Source organism: Oculina patagonica, chromosome 13 (assembly GCF_052425735.1).
Source record: "Oculina patagonica isolate OP01 chromosome 13, crgOcupat, whole genome shotgun sequence".
Classification (NCBI taxonomy): domain Eukaryota; kingdom Metazoa; phylum Cnidaria; class Anthozoa; order Scleractinia; family Oculinidae; genus Oculina; species Oculina patagonica.
In genome coordinates this window covers 262,217-280,786 of record NC_135770.1, presented here as the reverse complement: position 1 = coordinate 280,786, position 18,570 = coordinate 262,217, and the positions used below count along the sequence as shown (strand labels likewise).

Sequence of the window (18,570 nt, the reverse complement as noted above, 5' to 3'; positions counted from 1 at the left end):
ATATAGTGAACACCTACTTAACAGTAGGCTGCAGTTATTCAGTGGTCAAGCAAGATTATTAAACTTTACTGAATTGTATTGATTTATCGCGGATGGTTTGCTTGTGTTTATTTTTAGAGAATGCATTACAGATATATTATGTATTCCGCTGGCTTCTCAACACCAGTAAGTACACATGTATGTATAGTGGTTTGTCTTTTCTCTAGACTTCACAAACTGTTTCTCTCTCTTGGATAAAAGTCAATTTAAAGATGTCAGTCCTACCTCCACTGCAGGGGGTGCTATTCCTGTACTCATTGTTATAAATAAAAATTGTAATGTCATTGGAAGAACTGATTTAATGGGTTTGGTTTTATAATCCAGGAGTTCTCAAGGATCACCGGACTGGACTTGCATTGTAGCCGGATTCACATCAGGTTACATGAGGATATATTTACAGGTATACATGTTCATGTGCCACTTTACCACATGTCACAGTTTATTGATTAACAGCCCTTATTCATGATACTTTATGTTTATTGATTAGTGTATTTTGTGTGGTTCAATATTACCAGTGGTACAATAGGCTAGTTTTGAATTACGCTCTATTGATCCTAAACAAAGAAGTGAAGTCGAGGTTGAGTGGAATAAAACAAAAGAAAATCCAAATTATTCCCCCGAACCTCGACTTTATTCCGTTGTTTGTGATCAGTGGAGCATATTTCGAAACTAGCCTATTATAGGAGATGTAGTGGCCTAGTGGTTAGTCCACTGGACTTCAGATCAAGTGATTCAGGTTTGAGCCCTCACCAGGATCATTGTGTTGTGTTCTTGGGCAAGACACTTTTCTCTCATAGTGCCTTCCCTCGACACAGGTGTATAAATGGGTACCTGCAAATTTAATGCTGGGGAGTAACCCTGCAGTGGACTAACATCCCATTCCTGGAGGAGATAAGCTCTAGCCGGATGGACCACTAGGTTTAATTTTGAACACAGACTTAACCTACCTACCTACAATTTTGTATTCCCTTTGTTCTAGTGGTAATGTATCATAATGAATATCAAACAAGTAATGAAAATACCAGATTGTACCAAGGGTAAAAATGAACCACAACATATTTTTATGAATCACTTTTCTTAGAATGGATCAATGCTGCTGTCTCAATTTCTTCATGATGACCCAGTTCTTAGACTTAAGTGCAGAACATGGCAGCCGTACAAGAACTATGGAACTGCAGAGCAGGTACAATAGGAACCAATGTGCAAACATTTGTTACTAATGAAGTCAGACCTGTCAACTGCAGGAAATGAAAATCTTTACTGAGATTACAAAAGAAAAATGACACCAAATAGGGATCTGTGGCAAAACAAAAAGAGCCAGGCCACAAAATCGTTATCATTAAAACTGATTTACCTGATTATAATTTCTCTATCTGTCTGGGACACATAATTTTGGTCAAATCTTGAATATTCCCAGTTATTTGCCGGGTGTACAAGGCACATGACTGTGTTGTTTCTTTTAGAGACACACACTGTACATATCAAAAAGAAATTTTACATGAAAAAAAAATCTACCTCTTAGTCGATGATATGACCATGGTCTCTGATTACCTATTAAATATTGTTTGTACCACATACTATAGGTTGAGGAACTAGCCATCTTGTATCCAAGTGCGTTGGTTATTATTGATGGCTTTAGTCTATACCAGTCACTGAGAGCTTGCAGAAACCAGTTAGCAAGAGGTGAGGTAGATACCAGTAATTATTTACTGACTAGAAGCTAGGCCAGTCAATCTTTGTCTTGTTATACAGCTAGACTGATCAGTCATACAGACAGTCAAACTTGAATTGGAGCTGGGTTGTAACTGAGTTGTAGAGTATGTGAAATCAAATGCTATCAGCTGTAGATCGTTTTTTGTCCTTGTGCTTCATCTGTATGTGAAATCAAATGATGTAGATCCTTATTTGTCCTTCATCTTTTTCAGCTCAAGCCAGTGGTTTATCTGAACTCATTGGCCCTCCTCCACTGGCTTATAAGAAATGGCGATTTGATGGTCAGAAGCACATCACAGACATTGCTAGTTGTGGTGAGGTGTTGTTGTGCATACTGTACATAATCTATTTTAATGTTTCTTGATTAGTTTCCCATTGATCAGAAATGAGATTTATGCCCCCCCCCCTCACTTCAGGATCATTTCTCACTGGCTTCATAATTATCATTTTTGTCAGTTATCATGATCAGTGCCATTATCAACACAGACATCAGTGCCCTCAGCATTCTAGAGCAGCAGGACAAATTCCCTGAAAAGTTAGAAATGATGCAGAGAAAATCTGACCGGCCTTTATGTACTAGTAACCTAGAATATTCTCAGTGTTTCTGTGGTATCCCATGTTATACATGTAGTTGCATTTGTCTGTGCTCTTCTTAGAGTGGTCAGCTGGAAGCAGAGTAGCTTGTCATAAGATATCCTCAAAACATTAATGTTTGAGGAAATCTGATAATGTGCCACTGTTATTAATAATAATATGTTATTCAAATTTGTAGGTTGTCACGTGGCATTTTTTATTCTTCTTCTTTTTTTTTTGTTTCCTGGCCAACATTTTTGGAATAATAAAGTTTACTGATCAGATTTACCAATCTAATGATGTGCAACTGTTATTAATAATAATATGTTGCTCAAATTTGTAGGTTGTCACGTGGCATTTTTTTATTCTTCATCTTTTTTTTTGTTTCCTGGCCAACATTTTTGGAAAAATTAAGTTGACTATTATTTGATCTATGTGCATGCCATTAATTTGTTTAGGAGTTGTGCCTCCAAACATGTTTGACCAGTTGCAAACAGCTTCGTTCATTGGTGGTTTCAATGCAAATATTAGAAGCAACATGCCTGCCATGTCGCATTATGTTAGCACTGGGATGGAGCCATTTGTAGCTGTGTACACTGCCATGGAGGTAAGACTGGCATCTTTGAATTGAGGTTTTTTCATAGCAACGGTACATGTATATTGTTTACACTTTGCTTACAGTGTGAATAAAAAAACTGTGAACACTTTAATTTATCTTGATCCATAAGTACATTAATTTTGTGCAAAAAACATCGAATGGCAGCTCAAACTACAGGAAATATAAGCAAATGGACTGAGATGGAGCCAAAAGGTTATTTTTTGTGAATAATTTGTCAACTATTTTTTCTTCTTTATTTTTAGTATAATAAAGTATAATAAAAGTGTTCATGGTTTTCATGTTCTCACTGTGAAGCAGAGTTGAGGGATGTAAGTTGTCACGACTTGATGTCAGAGAGGAATGTATAAAAAGTATAAGCTATAACTAGTCATCCTACAAACAAGAAGTTAGAGATGTTGAAAATAATTATTACTAAAAATAATTTGTCAATATTACTATTGCTTTTAATAGGGTAGCTCCCCTCCTTTAATTTCTGATGTTGCATTAGCAGTAGCAAGTAAATTGACAACAGCAGTACTCTCCAAGCTCACTGCAGCAAGGTAGGTTAGGTTTTAAAGCACCAGCTCATAATGACAGGAACAAGGATCTAAGGACCTCTCTATCTGTTTTTTTTTTCCTTCTCAAAAACCGTTGGGTTGTAAATTTAAATTTTGTTTGAGATTTAAACGCCACTGGTTTCATCATCAGACAATCAACAGTCACCATTGATAAACAAATTTAATATTTGATACCGTCAAACATCATAAACAGACATCCTTTTGGGACCACATAAAGTGTCCACTTAGGCCAGTTGTCCACTTATGGGAGGAGGAGGAGGTTAGAAATGTAGTGTTTGTATGTGGCTGGGACTGTGATGAGATTAATCTCTAGCAATATTATTTTAAAGGTTTTTAATTCATGCCTTTTGTGGTTTTCTTCTCAGTGGCTGGCTAGGATGGGGTAGCAAGCCAACCAGTCAATCAACAGAACCATCAAAACCTGCAAAGCCTAAGGTTGAAAAAGGAACTTTATTACCAGCCAGGTTTGACATTTGTTTCTCCTCACTGGAACTCTTAATGTTGGCACACATGAGGAGACAAATCCCGTGAAGTGTTTACATGAAGAAGCTACATGTAGTTATGGAATTTTCTCCTTGTCTGTCTGATGACCTTAATCTTGAGGGTGACAAGTTTCTCTTCAATTCATAAGACAAGATCCAAGGATCAAATTATGGTACCTGGAACTAGACTTGACTTACTCCAATGACTTGTTGGAGGGACTAATCACAGGGACTAATCACAGGGACTAATCACAGGGACTAGTGACAGGGACTAATCACAGGGACTAATGACAGGGACTAATCACAGGGACTAGTGACAGGGACTAATCACAGGGACTAGTGACAGGGACTAATCACAGGGACTAGTGACAGGGACTAATCACAGGGATTAGTGACAGGGACTAATCACAATGAATAATCACAGGGATTAATCACAGGGACTAATCACAGGGACTAATCACAGGGACTAATCACAGGGACTAATCACAGGGACTAATCACAGGGACTAATCACAGGGACTAATCACAGGGACTAATCACAGGGACTAATCACAGGGACTAATCACAGGGACTAATCACAGGGATTAATCACAGGGACTAATCACAGGGACTAGTGACAGGGACTAATCACAGGGACTAGTGACAGGGACTAATCACAGGGACTAATGACAGGGACTAATCACAGGGACTAGTGACAGGGACTAATCACAGGGACTAATCACAGGGACTAGTGACAGGGACTAATCACAATGAATAATCACAGGGACTAATCACAGGGACTAATCACAGGGACTAATCACAGGGACTAATCACAGGGACTAATCACAGAGACTAATCACAGGGACTAATCACAGGGACTAATCACAGGGACTAATCACAGGGACTAATCACAGGGACTAATCACAGGGACTAATCACAGGGACTAATCACAGGGACTAATCACAGGGACTAATCACAGGGACTAATCACAGGGACTAATCACAGGGACTAGTGACAGGGACTAATCACAGAGACTAATCACAGGGACTAGTGACAGGGACTAATCACAGGGACTAATCACAGGGACTAATCACAGGGACTAGTGACAGGGACTAATCACAGGGACTAATCACAGGGACTAATCACAGGGACTAGTGACAGGGACTAATCACAGGGACTAATCACAGAGACTAATCACAGGGACTAGTGACAGGGACTAATCACAGGGACTAATCACAGGGACTAATCGACAGGGACTAATCACAGGGACTAATCACAGGGACTAATCACAGGGACTAATCACAGGGACTAATCACAGGGACTAATCACAGGGACTAGTGACAGGGACTAATCACAGGGACTAATCACAGGGACTAATCACAGGGACTAATGACAGGGACTAATCACAGGGACTAATCACAGGGACTAGTGACAGGGACTAATCACAGGGACTAATCACAGGGACTAATCACAGGGACTAATCACAGGGACTAATCACAGGGACTAATCACAGGGACTAATCACAGGGACTAGTGACAGGGACTAATCACAGGGACTAATCACAGGGACTAATCACAGGGACTAATCACAGGGACTAATCACAGGGACTAATCACAGGGACTAATCACAGGGACTAGTGACAGGGACTAATCACAGGGACTAATCACAGGGACTAATCACAGGGACTAATCACAGGGACTAATCACAGGGACTAGTGACAGGGACTAATCACAGGGACTAATCACAGGGACTAGTGACAGGGACTAATCACAGGGACTAATCACAGGGACTAGTACAGGGACTAATCACAGGGACTAATCACAGGGACTAGTGACAGGGACTAATCACAGGGACTAGTGACAGGGACTAATCACAGGGACTAGTGACAGGGACTAATCACAGGGACTAATCACAGGGACTAGTGACAGGGACTAATCACAGGGACTAGTGACAGGGACTAATCACAGGGACTAATCACAGGGACTAATCACAGGGACTAATCACAGGGACTAATCACAGGGACTAATCACAGGGACTAATCACAGGGACTAGTGACAGGGACTAATCACAGGGACTAATCACAGGGACTAATCACAGGGACTAGTGACAGGGACTAATCACAGGGACTAGTGACAGGGACTAATCACAGGGACTAATCACAGGGACTAATCACAGGGACTAATCACAGGGACTAATCACAGGGACTAATCACAGGGACTAATCACAGGGACTAATCACAGGGACTAATCACAGGGACTAATCACAGGGACTAGTGACAGGGACTAATCACAGGGACTAGTGACAGGGACTAATCACAGGGACTAATCACAGGGACTAATCACAGGGACTAGTGACAGGGACTAATCACAGGGACTAGTGACAGGGACTAATCACAGGGACTAATCACAGGGACTAATCACAGGGACTAGTGACAGGGACTAATCACAGGGACTAATCACAGGGACTAATCACAGGGACTAGTGACAGGGACTAATCACAGGGACTAGTGACAGGGACTAATCACAGGGACTAGTACAGGGACTAATCACAGGGACTAATCACAGGGACTAATCACAGGGACTAATCACAGGGACTAATCACAGGGACTAATCACAGGGACTAATCACAGGGACTAATCACAGGGACTAATCACAGGGACTAATCACAGGGACTAGTGACAGGGACTAATCACAGGGACTAATCACAGGGACTAATCACAGGGACTAATCACAGGGACTAGTGACAGGGACTAATCACAGGGACTAATCACAGGGACTAATCACAGGGACTAATCACAGGGACTAATCACAGGGACTAATCACAGGGACTAATCACAGGGACTAATCACAGGGACTAGTGACAGGGACTAATCACAGGGACTAGTGACAGGGACTAATCACAGGGACTAATCACAGGGACTAATCACAGGGACTAGTGACAGGGACTAATCACAGGGACTAGTGACAGGGACTAATCACAGGGACTAATCACAGGGACTAATCACAGGGACTAATCACAGGGACTAATCACAGGGACTAATCACAGGGACTAGTGACAGGGACTAATCACAGGGACTAGTGACAGGGACTAATCACAGGGACTAATCACAGGGACTAATCACAGGGACTAATCACAGGGACTAATTACAGGGACTAGTGACAGGGACTAATCACAGGGACTAGTGACAGGGACTAATCACAGGGACTAATCACAGGGACTAATCACAGGGACTAATCACAGGGACTAATCACAGGACTAATCACAGGACTAGTGACAGGGACTAATCACAGGGACTAGTGACAGGGACTAATCACAGGGACTAGTCACAGGGACTAATCACAGGGACTAGTGACAGGGACTAATCACAGGACTATCAAGGGACTAATACAGGGACTAATCACAGGCATCACAGACTAATCACAGGACTAATCACAGGGACTAGTGACAGGGACTAATCACAGGGACTAATCACAGGACTAATCACAGGGACTAGTCACAGGGACTAATCACAGGGACTAGTGACAGGGACTAATCACAGGGACTAGTCACAGGGACTAATCACAGGGACTAGTGACAGGGACTAATCACAGGGACTAATCACAGGGACTAATCACAGGGACTAATCACAGGGACTATCACAGGGACTAATCACAGGGACTAATCACAGGGACTAGTGACAGGGACTAATCACAGGGACTAGTCACAGGGACTAATCACAGGGACTAATGACAGGGACTAATCACAGGGACTAGTGACAGGGACTAATCACAGGGACTAATCACAGGGACTAATCACAGGGACTAATCACAGGGACTAATCACAGGGACTAATCACAGGGACTAGTGACAGGGACTAATCACAGGGACTAGTGACAGGGACTAATCACAGGGACTAGTGACAGGGACTAATCACAGGGACTAATCACAGGGACTAATCACAGGGACTAATCACAGGGACTAATCACAGGGACTAATCACAGGGACTAATCACAGGGACTAGTGACAGGGACTAATCACAGGGACTAGTGACAGGGACTAATCACAGCTACGGACTAATGGACTAATGACAGTAACACGCTAGACTAATAGACTGTGACCACCAATAACGATAAAATGCCCAGGACTATCGACAGGGACTATCACAGGGACTAGTGACAGGGACTAATCACAGGACAGACAGGGCTAATCACAGGACATACAGGGACTAATCACAGGGACTAATACAGGGATATCACAGGACTAATCACAGGGACTAGTGACAGGGACTAATCACAGGGACTAGTGACAGGGACTAATCACAGGGACTAGTGACAGGGACTAATCACAGGGACTAATCACAGGGACTAATCACAGGACTAGTGACAGGGACTAATCACAATATGACGGATAATCACAGAAATACAGGGACAATACGGACAATACAGGACTAGTGAAGGATAATCACAGGACTAAAGGGATAACACAGGACTATGAAGGGACTAATCACAGGGACTAGTGACAGGGACTAACACAGGCTAGTCACAGGGACTATCCAGGGACTATCACAGACTTCACGACTGCACAATATACAGGGACTAATCACAGGGACTAATCACAGGGACTAATCACAGGGACTAATCACAGGGACTAATCACAGGGACTAGTGACAGGGACTAATCACAGGGACTAATCACAGGGACTAATCACAGGGACTAATCACAGGGACTAATCACAGGGACTAATCACAGGGACTAATCACAGGGACTAATCACAGGGACTAATCACAGGGACTAATCACAGGGACTAATCACAGGGACTAATCACAGGGACTAATCACAGGGACTAGTGACAGGGACTAATCACAGGGACTAGTGACAGGGACTAATCACAGGGACTAATCACAGGGACTAATCACAGGATAATAGACTAATCACAGGGACTAATCACAGGGACTAGTGACAGGGACTAATCACAGGGACTAGTGACAGGGACTAATCACAGGGACTAGTGACAGGGACTAATCACAGGGACTAATCACAGGGACTAATCACAGGGACTAATCACAGGGACTAATCACAGGGACTAATCACAGGGACTAGTGACAGGGACTAATCACAGGGACTAGTGACAGGGACTAATCACAGGGACTAATCACAGGGACTAATCACAGGGACTAGTGACAGGGACTAATCACAGGGACTAGTGACAGGGACTAATCACAGGGACTAATCACAGGGACTAATCACAGGGACTAATCACAGGGACTAATCACAGGGACTAATAAGGGACTAATCACAGGGACTAGTGACAGGGACTAATCACAGGGACTAACAAGGGACTAATCACAGGGACTAATCACAGGGACTAGTGACAGGGACTAATCACAGGGACTAGTGACAGGGACTAATCACAGGGACTAATCACAGGGACTAATCACAGGGACTAGTGACAGGGACTAATCACAGGGACTAGTGACAGGGACTAATCACAGGGACTAGTGACAGGGACTAATCACAGGGACTAATCACAGGGACTAATCACAGGGACTAATCACAGGGACTAATCACAGGGACTAATCACAGGGACTAATCACAGTAGTGACTAATCACAGGGACTAATCACAGGGACTAATCACAGGGACTAATCACAGGGACTAATCACAGGGACTAATCACAGGGACTAATCACAGGGACTAGTGACAGGGACTAATCACAGGGACTAATCACAGGGACTAATCACAGGGACTAATCACAGGGACTAATCACAGGGACTAATCACAGGGACTAATGACAGGGACTAGTGACAGGGACTAATCACAGGGACTAATCACAGGGACTAATCACAGGGACTAATCACAGGGACTAATCACAGGGACTAATCACAGACTATACAGGGACTAATCACAGGGACTAATCACAGGGACTAATCACAGGGACTAATCACAGGGACTAATCACAGGGACTAATCACAGGGACTAATCACAGGGACTAATCACAGGGACTAATCACAGGGACTAATCACAGGGACTAATCACAGGGACTAATCACAGGGACTAATCACAGGGACTAGTGACAGGGACTAATCACAGGGACTAGTGACAGGGACTAATCACAGGGACTAATCACAGGACTAATCACAGGGACTAATCACAGGGACTAATCACAGGGACTAGTGACAGGGACTAATCACAGGGACTAATCACAGGGACTAATCACAGGGACTAATCACAGGGACTAATCACAGGGACTAGTGACAGGGACTAATCACAGGGACTAGTGACAGGGACTAATCACAGGGACTAATCACAGGGACTAATCACAGGGACTATACAGGGACTAGTGACAGGGACTAATCACAGGGACTAGTACAGGGACTAATCACAGGGACTAATCACAGGGACTAATCACAGGGACTAGTGACAGGGACTAATCACAGGGACTAATCACAGGGACTAATCACAGGGACTAATCACAGGGACTAATCACAGGGACTAATCACAGGGACTAATCACAGGGACTAGTGACAGGGACTAATCACAGGGACTAATCACAGGGACTAATCACAGGGACTAGTGACAGGGACTAATCACAGGGACTAGTGACAGGGACTAATCACAGGGACTAATCACAGGGACTAATCACAGGGACTAGTGACAGGGACTAATCACAGGGACTAGTGACAGGGACTAATCACAGGGACTAGTGACAGGGACTAATCACAGGGACTAATCACAGGGACTAATCACAGGGACTAGTGACAGGGACTAATCACAGGGACTAATCACAGGGACTAATCACAGGGACTAATCACAGGGACTAATCACAGGGACATCACAGGGACTAATCACAGACTAATCACAGGACTAATCACAGGACTAATCACAGGGACTAATCACAGGGACTAATCACAGGACTAATACAGGGACTAATCACAGGGACTAGTGACAGGGACTAATCACAGGGACTAATCACAGGGACTAATCACAGGGACTAATCACAGGGACTAATGACAGGGACTAGTGACAGGGACTAATCACAGGGACTAGTGACAGGGACTAATCACAGGGACTAATCACAGGGACTAATCACAGGGACTAATCACAGGGACTAATCACAGGGACTAATGACAGGGACTAATCACAGGGACTAATCACAGGGACTAATCACAGGGACTAATCACAGGGACTAATCACAGGGACTAATCACAGGGACTAATCACAGGGACTAATACAGGGACTAATCACAGGGACTAGTGACAGGGACTAATCACAGGGACTAATCACAGGGACTAATCACAGGGACTAATGACAGGGACTAGTGACAGGGACTAATCACAGGGACTAATCACAGGGACTAATCACAGGGACTAATCACAGGGACTAATCACAGGGACTAATCACAGGGACTAATCACAGGGACTAGTGACAGGGACTAATCACAGGGACTAATCACAGGGACTAATCACAGGGACTAATCACAGGGACTAATCACAGGGACTAATCACAGGGACTAATCACAGGGACTAATCACAGGGACTAATCACAGGGACTAGTGACAGGGACTAATCACAGGGACTAATCACAGGGACTAGTGACAGGGACTAATCACAGGGACTAATCACAGGGACTAATCACAGGGACTAATCACAGGGACTAATCACAGGGACTAATCACAGGGACTAATCACAGGGACTAATCACAGGGACTAATCACAGGGACTAATCACAGGGACTAATCACAGGGACTAATCACAGGGACTAGTGACAGGGACTAATCACAGGGACTAATCACAGGGACTAATCACAGGGACTAATCACAGGGACTAATCACAGGGACTAGTGACAGGGACTAATCACAGGGACTAGTGACAGGGACTAATCACAGGGACTAATACAGGGACTAATCACAGGGACTAGTGACAGGGACTAATCACAGGGACTAGTGACAGGGACTAATCACAGGGACTAATCACAGGGACTAATCACAGGGACTAGTGACAGGGACTAATCACAGGGACTAATCACAGGGACTAATCACAGGGACTAGTGACAGGGACTAATCACAGGGACTAATACAGGGACTAATCACAGGGACTAGTGACAGGGACTAATCACAGGGACTAATCACAGGGACTAATCACAGGGACTAATCACAGGGACTAATCACAGGGACTAATCACAGGGACTAATCACAGGGACTAATCACAGGGACTAATCACAGGGACTAATCACAGGGACTAGTGACAGGGACTAATCACAGGGACTAGTGACAGGGACTAATCACAGGGACTAATCACAGGGACTAATCACAGGGACTAATCACAGGGACTAATCACAGGGACTAATCACAGGGACTAGTGACAGGGACTAATCACAGGGACTAATCACAGGGACTAATCACAGGGACTAATCACAGGGACTAATCACAGGGACTAATCACAGGGACTAATCACAGGGACTAGTGACAGGGACTAATCACAGGGACTAATCACAGGGACTAATCACAGGGACTAATCACAGGGACTAATCACAGGGACTAATCACAGGGACTAATCACAGGGACTAGTGACAGGGACTAATCAAGGGACTATAGGTATCAGGGACAATAAGAAATCACGAATACAATAATGAGTTGTTAACTCAAGGACTAATCACGGGCTAGGACAGGGACTAATCACAGGGACTAGTGACAGGGACTAATCACAGGGACTAATCACAGGGACTAATCACAGGGACTAGTGACAGGGACTAATCACAGGGACTAATCACAGGGACTAATCACAGGGACTAGTGACAGGACTAATCACAGGGACTAGTGACAGGGACTAATCACAGGGACTAATACAGGGACTAATACAGGATATCCAGGGACTAGTGACAGGGACTAATCACAGGGACTAATCACAGGGACTAATCACAGGGACTAATCACAGGGACTAATCACAGGGACTAATCACAGGGACTAATCACAGGGACTAATCACAGGGACTAATCACAGGGACTAGTGACAGGGACTAATCACAGGGACTAATCACAGGGACTAGTGACAGGGACTAGTGACAGGGACTAATCACATGTATCACGGGATTAATACAGGGACTAATACAGGGACTAGTGACAGGGACTAATCACAGGGACTAGTGACAGGGACTAATCACAGGGACTAATCACAGGGACTAATCACAGGGACTAGTGACAGGGACTAATCACAGGGACTAATCACAGGGACTAATCACAGGGACTAGTGACAGGGACTAATCACAGGGACTAATCACAGGGACTAATCACAGGGACTAATCACAGGGACTAGTGACAGGGACTAATCACAGGGACTAGTCACAGGAGCTTGTCCCCTTGTGTGTGCTGACCTTAAGTGTCTTCGAGTCATGTCATGGAACTAAAAACCAGAGTTAAACTCTGTACTAGCATTACACACTCATTTACACAGTTTATATCCAAGTTTAACAAACACACTAAGCTCCATTTGCTATTGCTACAAATGCCATGCTTGACCAAAATTTGCCCATGACCAACAAAATCCCAACTGTTATGGATGGCCTGTGACTTTTTATTATCAATGATTTGTTACCTATCTTTTTTGTGACCTTCATGTAAGTGTCACATACGGCCAAATGTATCTCAATATACATGTAACTATTAGATGGGCAAGATGAGTTTCTTGACTAGACAAACTAGTTGCTTTGAGACAAACACTGGACCAGAAAACATACAAATGACAGGAATATCCTTTTGCTTGTTAGATTTGGTTTGCCTGATACTCTTCGTCATGGCACAAGCATCACCATGGCACCAAATGGCCGCTTGGCAGTGACAACTGATGATTTTGGTCGAGTTATGTTACTGGATGCAAAGAAGGGGATAGTGGTTAGAATATGGAAAGGTGGATTCACTGATAATTGAGATTTGATATTTTCGTGTAGTAAAGTCATATTTACGGTGTTCAGTCAATAAGTGAAATTATTCACTTCTGCTGGCAGGTTACCGTGACGCAGAGTGTGGCTGGGTCATGGTTGGAGAGGAGAACCATCATGAAGAAGAACTGCCCAAGTCGTCACTGAGAACGGCTCTGTTTCTTGTCATATATGCTACAAAAAGGGGAATCTTAGAGGTATGTATCTCTAGTCTCCTTCATAGTCACCTTTGATTAATTACCCAGTGCTCCCCAACACTAATAGCATGAACTTACATCAGAACTACATTGCTCTCTCAAGTGAAGTAACATGATCATACAATACATTGTTTTGTTAAACTTTGTCTCTTTGCAGTTTATCTTTTTAAGAAATCAAGTGCCAACGCAGCTTTTAAGTAAATCTCTTGAGGCATTAAGTCTGCTTGACTTCAGTCATATTTGTAAAATTAAAGCCTTTTCATTTCTCAAGCCAAAGTGTACCATAAAACGCTTGAGTAGGAACACTATGGTCATAGTCATGGTATCTTTGTTTAGATCTGGAGAACAGAACAGGGACCCCGTGTTGCCGCCTTTAATGTTGGAAAGGACTGTAGGTTAGTGATCTCACTCCCAATTTGGCAATATAACGCTGTTTTTCATTTTAATGTAGGATGATTGAAGGCTGCATTTTAGCAACCTCTTACAAACCATCACATGTTTTCTTCTCTGATCAACTTGTCTTGTACCTTGTTGTTACAAATCCCAAACAATAAGCTGTAGATGCTGTTGCATCTTTTGATGTTATTGATAAATTTACTGTATTGCTGGTAAAGATAGTTAAAGCAAGTTTCCACCACTATTATGGTTTCTTTGCATTATGCTTTACTGCTATATTTTTTTTACTTATTTTCTTCCTCCTGTCTATGACATTCAACAATCACATTTCAATTTGTAGCACCTTTCTACAAACATTACGATCAAATGTTTATATTTTAGGCTCTTATATGCTGGGCATGGAATCATGGGACTAGGTCATGTGATCAGGCAGGGGCAGGCTCCCCCACAGCACACACTGAACTGTACCCTGATCCAAGGTGATGGTACACTAAAGACCTTCTCGGTACCATTCCACTGTGCTCTCAGGTTAGTGTACCTACAGATGTTATAGAGATGTTATAATAGATCAGGACAGAGGCTCATTTGTCATCTCACACTGACATCTCTGAAGTAACCAAAACTGCAAACCTTAAATTTGACTGAGCCTGCTATAATGGATCTCTTAATTAAGACCAAACTAAAACATTTTTTTTTCAACAAAGATTAAACTTAAACTTGCTAACATTAGAAGGAGGTACTTGTAGGTACCTTTATTGGAATTGTGGAGCTTTTAAAAAGAACGTGCTTAATCCTTATTGGAAGAACAGTGCTAAAAGATTTGTCACGAAAGTGTGAAATTTGTGTCATGAAAGGGTTTTGTCTTTTAGCCTTCGTATAACAAAACCTGGCCAAGTTTGATGATCCTCAACATATAATAATAGAACTTCACATCTGCCTTACTTTCCCCGCTTTGCAGCGATAACAGCAGTCTCACTTGTTGAAAAACAAAAATATTCAAACATCATCTTTAGATTAATGTATTGTTTTGTTTTATTTTGTTGATCCTAGTGACAAGCATAGTAAAAGAGTGAGGGATTTACACCTATTAAAAAAACTGTCAGTTCTTTTGGACACAACAAAGTCTGGCCAAGGTAAGTGAACCATGTTGTAGGACCCTCGCCATAAGATAGCGAACTGTTTCTTTTGGAGACATACAAAGGGTTCCCAATATATTTTACTTCTGTTTGCATAATTTGCAAGGTGTCATGGATAACAATCTTGAATTTATTAGGTTTGCCCTTGGAGAGACATTTGCAAACATCTTTGCTTACTTGCCTATAATAGGGCAAAGGTTAGCACTCTGCTACCTTTTTAAAATGAAGCTGTCACTTTTCCTTCTTTTAATTTACTCCCTTTTTATTTCTGAGCTTTATGATTAAAAGTTTCTTACAACCGTTATAGGGAGAGAGCGAGGGGTGAAGGATGGATGAATGGAGAAAGCCATGCACTTGTAGCTTGCATAGTAAAACAATGTGTTACTCATTCTATTTTGTATCTTTAAGAGTGGGAAGCAGATGATACCAATAAACTGGAAAAGGCCTTGTTAGACATCCTAAGTGATATTCAAACTCCACAACTGCATCAGCAGGTAAATATTTTTAATCTTAAAAACAGCGTGTAGGTGATTGAGCTCTTAGCACACTTAAGTTACAGTGTTGAAGTCACCACCGACTTTCCTCTCCCCCAAACGACAACAACAACAGTCGGACCGAAATTTACCCTTCCATTTTGACAAACTTCACAGTTGTCTTATACTTTCCTTCAGTAGTTCTCACAGATGCAGGGAACTGGGGAAAGGAATGCAAAAAGAAAGGGACTGTTCCACTCGGTTGGCCCGGATTAAGCAGAACTGAATTGTTGTTCCATTTGACAATGGTCAGTTCCTGTTGGTCCAACCGGTCGCACTTTGAAAGTGGAAAGCACCCTATGTGCCAATGAGCTTAATAAATTTAACCTGTTTTGCATAATAAAGTTGATGATTTTACACTTGTTATTTTAATTTTAGGGTTTGCAATGTGTCTTGTCCACTGTGGGAATTCCATCCTCCGTACTTCTCAAGGCTGTGATGACTGTCAGTGAAACAGCACAGAAGCAAAGTAAGTACCATGTTGGTTTGGCCCTTTTCGTTAACGTACATTCTACAGGGTTTAGTAGTTTTAAAATTGGATTCCGCCACTTTTTCACGTTCAGCCATGCCCATCGCGTAATCAAAGATTGGTAACGAGTGACGTCACTTCAAGAGCGTCTCTAAGCTTTTGTGCATGTTAATTTGCTTGACGACCACAGTCCCAATCTTTTCAGTATTTTTTGGTCGTTTTTTTTTTGTTGATTTCAAATAAAGTTCGATGCATAACCCTTTTGTAGCCTAGAGTTTGCAACCCAAGAATTGACCTCCTAAATCCACCTTCAACCTGCACCATTCATGAATTTCGACTAATGAGTCCATAATTTCATATCGCTCAACTTGTTTTGTTTTAACTTGACACAAGATCACACATCAGATGACCACGATGAAGAAAGGGAAGACACCAAAATGCTGCTGAATTTTTGCGATGTGCAGAGGCAATTGATACAAACACACAACTCGATCCTGAAACTTTACAAAGACGAACTGAGCTCTGCAGAAGAACCCTGGAAAGGAAAGAGCAAAGAAATGGTATGCAGTTAGATTAGTCCGGGAAACAGTACAGATGTGTCCACTTATTCCTTTTAGAACTAGTAAAAACGTGACAGCTCTTCCGTTTTATTTTGTTCTCCAAATCGTTCTCAAGGTTTTCTGTCACCATAAAAATGTTCAGTAACATTTTAAACTCCAATTCATGCGGCATGATATATTTTAATTTTTAGTCTCTAGCCAACCTCCTTGGTCTTACGAAATCTGAAGCATCTGAGCTACTGTCTGCTCTAAGAGGGGGCCAGACTAATAAACCTTTAACAACATCCAAGGCCCCCACCCACCCAGCCCCTCAGCTCTGTGTCACATCATTCCTTGGCTGTTTTGAGTACGCTTCAGTCAGCCACCAAGGCAAAGAATCAAAGGATTTGAAGCCAGACAACACAGCTGGACCATCAAGAGTGGCCCTACCAAATGTTGTTGCTGTAAGGAAAGGCCTGTCCAAGGAAATGACAATTCAACTTTGTAAGTTATTCAGACAGCAAACTACTGGTGATAGTATGATGTAGCAAATTTATGCATTTCCATACTTGACGCTTTTGACAATAGTGATGCTGGTGTTGTGCAGTACATTAGTATGAACCTAAAAAAATGATTTAGTTCACCATGAATCTCCTTTAGCTTAGTGCTTTGAGCATCCAACCGATGCACCAGAGGTTGTGGGTTTGATTAACGTTAGGTATGTAGAGTTTTGTCTTTGTTTCTTGCTCGTGACAGACTCAATACAGTTACTTACTATTAGATTTCATGTTTGCTTGTCATCTCTATCATGTTTGGTTTGTGTTGGTAACCTAAGTTTTTTCTTGTTTTCCTCTCTTTCCTTTTAGCAAGCTTTCTCTTCAAGGTGGGTTGGAAGTTTTTCGTTGCCAGTTGTTTTAAATTTAGGTTACTGCACTACTGGATTATAAAGTGTTCAATTTTTGTAATACATACTTTGTATATTCCTAATAGAAATGCCTGTTAGGGGAATGTTCCTCTGGAAGATTAGCTATTCCATTCGATTTATCAGGAATCAAACCTCAACATTTAATGGTACGTACTTTGTATCTTCTGTCTTTCCTCTCTGATACTCAAACAATACATTAAATGCTAAGTTGTATATTAATTCACTTCCCAGCTTATAGCTCAATCCCATTGCAAGGGGTAATTTAAGGTTTGTAGACTGTTCTATACTTCTTACTCCTGTGTTGTTCAATGGGCAAGGTTTCTTTACACATGATTTCAACAGTTATAACTAAAGCGAACAATTTCCATTAAACAATTCATTTTATACTCCGATATTCTCAGAAACGGTTCATCTTTTTGCACCGTAGCCCTTAGCAATTTCAGTGCCCGCTTTTTTAATTGGCTGTAGTCGCACTTAAAACCTGGGATATAGTTACAATATATGCCT

General features: G+C 42.3%; 1 protein-coding gene across 3 annotated transcripts in view; it reads left to right on the top strand.

The window, feature by feature from the left end:
• LOC144634371 (rab3 GTPase-activating protein non-catalytic subunit-like) overlaps positions 1-18,570 on the top strand; it is a 37,589-nt gene that overhangs the window by 5,186 nt on the left and 13,833 nt on the right. For 2 of the 3 annotated variants that reach the window (XM_078493305.1, XM_078493303.1), the window contains exons 5-23: positions 118-165; positions 364-439; positions 1,121-1,222; positions 1,623-1,722; positions 1,965-2,066; positions 2,784-2,932; positions 3,395-3,483; positions 3,867-3,965; positions 13,698-13,837; positions 13,935-14,065; positions 14,402-14,460; positions 14,843-14,989; positions 15,512-15,594; positions 16,006-16,091; positions 16,509-16,599; positions 16,993-17,159; positions 17,351-17,642; positions 18,005-18,021; positions 18,129-18,209. In XM_078493305.1, coding sequence (XP_078349431.1) covers positions 118-165; positions 364-439; positions 1,121-1,222; positions 1,623-1,722; positions 1,965-2,066; positions 2,784-2,932; positions 3,395-3,483; positions 3,867-3,965; positions 13,698-13,837; positions 13,935-14,065; positions 14,402-14,460; positions 14,843-14,989; positions 15,512-15,594; positions 16,006-16,091; positions 16,509-16,599; positions 16,993-17,159; positions 17,351-17,642; positions 18,005-18,021; positions 18,129-18,209 — 2,059 coding nt within the window. Of the gene's footprint in view, positions 1-117; positions 166-363; positions 440-1,120; positions 1,223-1,622; positions 1,723-1,964; positions 2,067-2,783; positions 2,933-3,394; positions 3,484-3,866; positions 3,966-13,697; positions 13,838-13,934; positions 14,066-14,401; positions 14,461-14,842; positions 14,990-15,511; positions 15,595-16,005; positions 16,092-16,508; positions 16,600-16,992; positions 17,160-17,350; positions 17,643-18,004; positions 18,022-18,128; positions 18,210-18,570 lie in introns of those variants that run through there. The other variant, XM_078493306.1, reaches the window with a different exon arrangement.